Below are 6,354 nucleotides of genomic sequence, written 5' to 3' on the forward strand. Positions count from 1 at the left end.
ACACATGAATATAACCAAGTATATACACACAACTCAGTGTGTCATACTCTGGCATACGTAGATAGGCACACACCACCAGTGCACACACAAACACCTTTGCACGCCTGCCTTTCAGAATACCTACATGTGCCCTTCAATACACACCTCATATGCATTCACAAGCATCTCTGTACACATACGTACGTACCCCTTCAGCGTACACACCTCAGCATACATGCAATCTGCGTCTCAGTGCCTGCATGCATTTGCATGTGACCCTGTAGTAAGGGTTGGGGGAATAGACAACAGAAGTCCAGCCTAGAAGTTCGTGGCAAAACCAAATGTTTCCTGACCTTGTCCCAGGGTTAGGTACTTTCTAGTTTCTTCTTACAAAGGTCCTCTCCAACCCCTTCTTTAGTACTGTTCTCACATCTAGGGACGCCGTCCCTCACCCTGGCTGTCTGGGAATGCAGGCAGTGTGGTGAATCGGCAGGAAGGAAAGGATCCTTCAGGACTGCTTTCTCTGAGGTTCTGGGGCTTGGACACCCTAGGTCCTGCAGTGAATATACGACTTGTCCCAACCCCAGCAGGGGTTAGATTAGAGGGACCCATCTCAACCACTGAGGGCAGGCCAGGCCGGGGCAGGACAGAGGGGCCATACTGCCTAAGGACCGACTGCTCTGACTGAGCTAAGCAGGTAGCCGTCAGTGGGGACCAGGAGCCGCTGCTGCTGTTCAGGTACAGTAAGTTCTTCCTCAAGGGCTTCCTGTGTGCCAGGAACTGCACCTGATAGGGCAACAAGACTTGGAGTGGAAGCCACATCGAAAACAGGACGCTGGTGGGGTGTGAGTGCATGCCTGAGAATAGCAAAGTTGAATCCTAGAGACCAAGGCTGGACTCATGTGGCTCTTGTGTTCCTATTTTCCCCTCTGGGCTCACTTACTCTTCCCCTCCCCCTGAACATTCCAGGCTCAGCTCACTTCTTACTCCTCCTAACAGGGTCTTCTGTGAATGGATGGGAGATACCTCTTCTGTGCTCCCCACCCCCATGCTAGTGGCCCCGTCTCTGTTGCCACTGTAGTCACAGTCACCTTGCTGGGCCTCTTTCTTCCAGGGCAGGGCTGGGTCTGCCATCCTGGTCGGGAATAAATCCAGGACCCAGCCCAGCTGTGAGTCACAGTAGTGCCCAGGGAGGGACCAGGGCTCTGCCAGGCTCTGTTGATCTCTTATCTCTCAGGCTCCACTGGCCTTATCTGATGGGGCTCAACAGGCAGCAGATGAGGCTGACAAGGCCCCAGGGTTACTGAGTAACCCCAACCTCTTTAAAAGCCCCACTGTTTACCCCAGGCACCAGAACCAGGCCTGTTCTCTGCACTGCATACTGCTACCATGAATGTCTGTGTGCTCACTGTGCTGTGCCTCCTGGGTGCCTTGGCTGTCCTGGTAGAAGGGGTCACTGTGCAGGTATGGCCCCATCCCTACTTGGTCTAGCCCCATCCTTGGAATCCTGAAATGAGGGATGGGCTTCTTCTGGGACCTGCCCCCGAGACCTGCCAACCAGCCATAGTTTCCCTTCAAACACGGAGAAGAAAAACGTTCAAGGAGACAGCAAGAAATACCAGCTGGGAAAGACAGCAATAGAGTGCCTGCAGTCTGGCTGCTCCAGTGTCCCACTGTGACCTGGCGGGCTGGGGAAGGAGGGGTTGGTGGTAGTTCACAGACCAGAAACATGAGCTTCACTAAAGTCCCCAAACAGCCAAAGCTGATGGCCGAAAAGGGAGGTGGCTGGGCTCAAATCTAGGCACCCATGGGGACCTAGATGGTCGGGCATACCTACTGGTGACACCAGACACAAGCTGGGTTGTCAGCAAGCAGGTATCCTGTTCTCTAAAGGACACCCCTGGGTTCCTTTTATTGCCTCAGATAGACTGGTGGCTGGAGGTGGAAGCTCTCGGGCAGGAAAAGATAGACTAGACTGGGCTAACATGACCATGGATAAGGATGCCAGTTCACCCTCATGTGACACCCACTGCATCCCTGGCTTTCTACAGAAGCGTCTCCATCACGTATGCAGTAGCTAAGGCCTCTAGCCAACCCAGGGACACAGAGGTCTGACCTCACGTTGTTCCTTAGATTGTCTCAAGCAAGCCACCCAGGCTAGGGCAGCCTACAGCCTGGCCTCATACTCTGGCTGCCTCTTTCAGGATGGAGACCTCTCCTTTCCTCTGGAGTCAGTGAAAAAGCTTAAGGATCTCCTCGAGGTACAGGATCCCAGACTGGTGAATCACAAGTTTGCTCCCACGCTTCTTAAGCCCTTGGCACCACAGCTATGTAGTAGCCACTCTGCACTTCCAGAAGCACTGAGGCCCCTCTGTGAGAAACCCAACGCTGAGGAGATCCTGCAGAGGCTAGGTGAGTGAGCACTTGGCTAGTGTGGCTGGGACTCTGATTGTTTGGGGCTTGGGGAGGAGGTGTGCTCTGATTGGCTAGTTCTGAGTGGTACTGGTTGAAGCCTCTTAGAAAGGCCTTCATTCAGAAGCAGGGGTTAAAAGGGGTCCTGCATCCCATCATGTATCCCCGTCATGTATAACAACTCCATTTCTGGTCTAGTAAGAAGCTGCACTGTGATTGGTTGGCTTCAATAATTCATACGCCCCATTTGAGGCAGAAAGTCTAGAGGGTCAGAGGAGATCAGCCTGCTATGATTATCCTGGTGGCTGGTGACAGATACTCAAACACTTGTTGAAGAGAGGCAGGGGATATGAGAAAATGGTGGGTGTCTCTCACCAAGACTTCTTCCTTGACCAGAGGCCATTGCTCAGGACCCAAACACATGTGAGATCTGTGCCTACGCTGCCTGCACGGGATGCTAGAGTGACATCACTTGCCTTTCTCTCAGCCCATGTGGAAGCGCCTCTACCTTCTAGAAGTCTCGAGGCTAACAAACTCATACCCCCAGCATCTCATTGCCCTGGCCACTGCAGGGAGGAGGCCGAGGAGACAGCTACCTGGAGAAGCCTTGCCTGGGGGCTATGTTAACCCTCAGCCAATAAACCAAACTTCAGAACTCTGCCTGGTGTCTTCGTTTCTTCCCTAGCACTCCCTCGGTGCAGTGGACACCCACCAGCCCTCAGAACCATGGGCTTCAGTGTCCAAAGTAGAAGATTCCACTTCCTTGCCGAGTTCCCCCGACCTTGAGACCACCACCACACACAGGTGCAGGGCCTCACCAGAGACGAAAGAGTTCCGGCTTTTCTCACCCATCTCCCGGGGTCACTAAGCTGCCGCTGAGCCACATGTGAGGACCGGAATTTGTCTGAGCTGGTTTGAGTGTCCCATACTCACAGGCCCTTGGGCCACCACGCAGGATCTGGCTTCCTCGGACCAGCGGTGCTATCTTTTGTCCTTTCTGTGATCCCATTCGAAGCAAGCATTCCCGTCCTGTTCTCTCCACTGGCTGCCTTTCTGCGCGCCTACTTAGGTTACCAACCCAGGCTCCGTGGCTGCTTTCCCCATGGCTTTTCCTGATCTTCCCTGAGAAGATTGTTTGTGTCCTGTGGTCACCTGTATCTCTAGAACAACTCTAGGCACCCTGTTGATACCTTCTGTGCAGGAGGAAGTTGTTCCAACCTGGCTCAGGCTTAAGTCTACACCCCCTCCCCACTCCCCAACCCACCCCGTTAAGCCTGCTCAAAGAACAGCAGTGTGAGAGGAAAAGCCAGGACTCCGGGTCCTAGCCCTGGTCTTCCACATCCTGTGTGATGTTAGGAAAACCACTTCTCTGTGCCTTAATTTCCTTCTCTGTAACAATATCTAGCTCTATACCATAAATGATACATTTCAAACCTCCCAGTTCAGACCTAATATAAACCTAGAGGAATTCTTTTTATTTTTTTATTATTTATTTATTTAGGGTTTTTCGAGACAGGGTTTCTCTGTATAGCCCTGGCTGTCCTGGAACTCACTCTGTAGACCAGGCTGGCCTCGAACTCAGAAATCTGCCTGCCTCTGCCTCCCAAGTGCTGGGATTAAAGGCGTGCGCCACCACTGCCCAGCTGGAATTCTTTTTTAAATGGTTTTTAAAGAAAAGAAAGAAAATCAAGGGTTGGGCTGGAGGTGACCATATCCAACACAGGAGTGAGGCCAGTCAGCAAGGATATAGGGGGTAGAGAAAGAAGAGGCTGCTGGGGTCTATTCTGGGGGAGTAGGTGAGGGGGAATTGCCACAGCAAGGGTATGGTGGTACAGTCAGGCTTCCTGTGAGCTGGATACTTGGCTATGGCCAGGAAACTTTGTAAAGGAGGAGGGCCTTTTTATTATTCTGGGATCTGCACTGGAATAGGTGGATTTCAAAACCAATATGATGTAGGCAAGCAGGAAGAGAAAATTCCAGAAAGTAAGGATGGTGGGAACACAGAGGTACCAGGCTGGTCTGGTCTGCACAGTATGGAGCTTAGGAAGCTGACGGGGCTTCAGCCTGACTCTTAGGCACCTTGCCCCTCCTTCTGAGGCTTGACTTACTTGTCTGAAAATGGGCTTGGTACCCAGCTTCCTCCCAGGGTTGCTGGGAGATTTGATGAACTGGGTGGTAGATAGAGTCATTTAATATTTCAGAGCTGGAGCCAGATTCATTGAGCGCGACTTTGAATAATAAGACTCAGTTTCTATGTCTGCAAGATGGAGATCATAAAAATTACTTTGACCAGGCACAGTGCCACTTGTGATCCCTGGGCGACATGGGAAGTGGAGGTTACAGACCAGGAATTTAAAGTCATCCTCAGCTCTTAGCCTGAAACTCCACCTCACAAACAAACCAATAAGAAAAGAAAAGTCTACTTTGTAACATTGAGTGAAGATTACACAAAGTAATACTAAAGAGTTCTTCTTTAAATTTAAGATTTATTTTAATTTTTAATAGGTATTAGTGTTTTGCCTCCATATATGTATGTAATGCATACATGCTTGGTGACCTTGGAGGCCAGAGGACAGTGTGAATCCCTCGAACTGGAGCTATGGATGGCTGTGAGTCACGCCATGGGTGCTGGGATTGAAACTGGGTTCTTTGCAGGAGCAACAAGTGTTCTTAACTCTGAGCCATCTCTCCAGCCCCCTGAAAAAGTTCTCAAAGCTTCACTGCCCCCGGGGGCAATCATAAGAAGTAAGAAGGAAAGCTGAAAGCTGGCTCAGCATAGAAGATGGAAGTGCGTGCGCCAACTTTGGCAGGCACAGCAGCAGCTGCTCAGCAGCTAGCACAGAACATTAAGGGCATGCGGGAAAAGAGCATTTCAACTTACTACCAACTTACCAACTTAACAACATCACACTCAGGGGATGAAGGAAAGAACAAACTATGTCCAAATTTTGTAGAAGGACATAATAAAAGAAATCAAGATGGAAAAAGTAAAAGGTGGGTTGATGGCCTTTTCTGGCTTCCAGAAGTCACTGCACACATGCGGTACACAGTCATACATGCAGACAAAACACCCATACATACAAAATGATCAAAATAAAAAATAAATAATAAAAATATAATAATAAATTAAATAAGATAAAAATAGCAAGAGAGGCATCTTGTTCTTGATCTAGATGTATGTGTGTATTTTGTTATTTATTTATTTATTTAGTATATGTGAATGTGTGTGTTTACATACACTGCATGAGTGTGGTGTACTTTTCTTTGACATGGTGCTAGAAGTTCTAGCCACAACAATTAAACAAGAAAACAAAAGCACCCAACTCAGACAGAAAGAAATATAATTATCTCTGTTTGCTGATAACACAATCTTAAATATAAAACTCCAAGGAGCTTACCAAAAAAACTCATTATAACTATATAGACAACCCAGGAAGCATCAAGATACAGATAATATTAATGAGAAAAATGAATGGCATCTCATGTTCATGAACAATATTAGAATGTCCACAGTACATAAGGTCAATGCAACCCTTATCCAAGTTTCAAAGATACTTTTTTATAGAAATAGAAAAAAAAATCTTAAATTTCATATGAATTTACACTGTCTTGTGTAAATACCCAGGCTGTCCCAGAGCTAATTACATGGGTGAAGATGACCTTGAATTTAGGATCCTCCTGCAGGGATTATAGGTGTGAGTTTCTATGCCTAGTTTATGTGACACTGTGTCTCAAGAACTCTACCAACTGAGCCATATCCTAGTCCTAGCCAGATCAACCTTAAACAAGGTGAGTAAAGCTCATCACGCTTATAGACTAAGTGGGAAATGTGACCCATAGTCTTGGGCATTCAAACACTTGGTCCCAGTTGGTGGCACTGTTTGGGAAGATTTAGGAGATGTGACCTTGTTGGAGGAAGTATGTCACTGGGGGAGTGTTGTGGATCGGCCTGGTGCTATTTGT

General features: G+C 48.5%; 1 protein-coding gene across 1 annotated transcript; it reads left to right on the forward strand.

Annotated features, from left to right (window-relative positions):
• The first annotated feature begins 1,344 nt into the window (after nucleotides 1-1,344).
• Nucleotides 1,345-3,049, forward strand: Guca2a (guanylate cyclase activator 2A). Its single transcript, XM_021201186.1, has 3 exons — nucleotides 1,345-1,443; nucleotides 2,184-2,391; nucleotides 2,788-3,049. The coding sequence occupies exons 1-3, from the start codon at nucleotides 1,369-1,371 to the stop codon at nucleotides 2,850-2,852; spliced, it is 348 nt and encodes a 115-aa protein (XP_021056845.1). The 5' UTR covers nucleotides 1,345-1,368; the 3' UTR covers nucleotides 2,853-3,049.
• Nucleotides 3,050-6,354: the final 3,305 nt, after the last annotated feature.

The sequence above is a fragment of the Mus pahari genome, chromosome 6, assembly GCF_900095145.1.
Source record: "Mus pahari chromosome 6, PAHARI_EIJ_v1.1, whole genome shotgun sequence".
In the NCBI taxonomy this organism is placed as follows: Eukaryota; Metazoa; Chordata; class Mammalia; order Rodentia; family Muridae; genus Mus; species Mus pahari.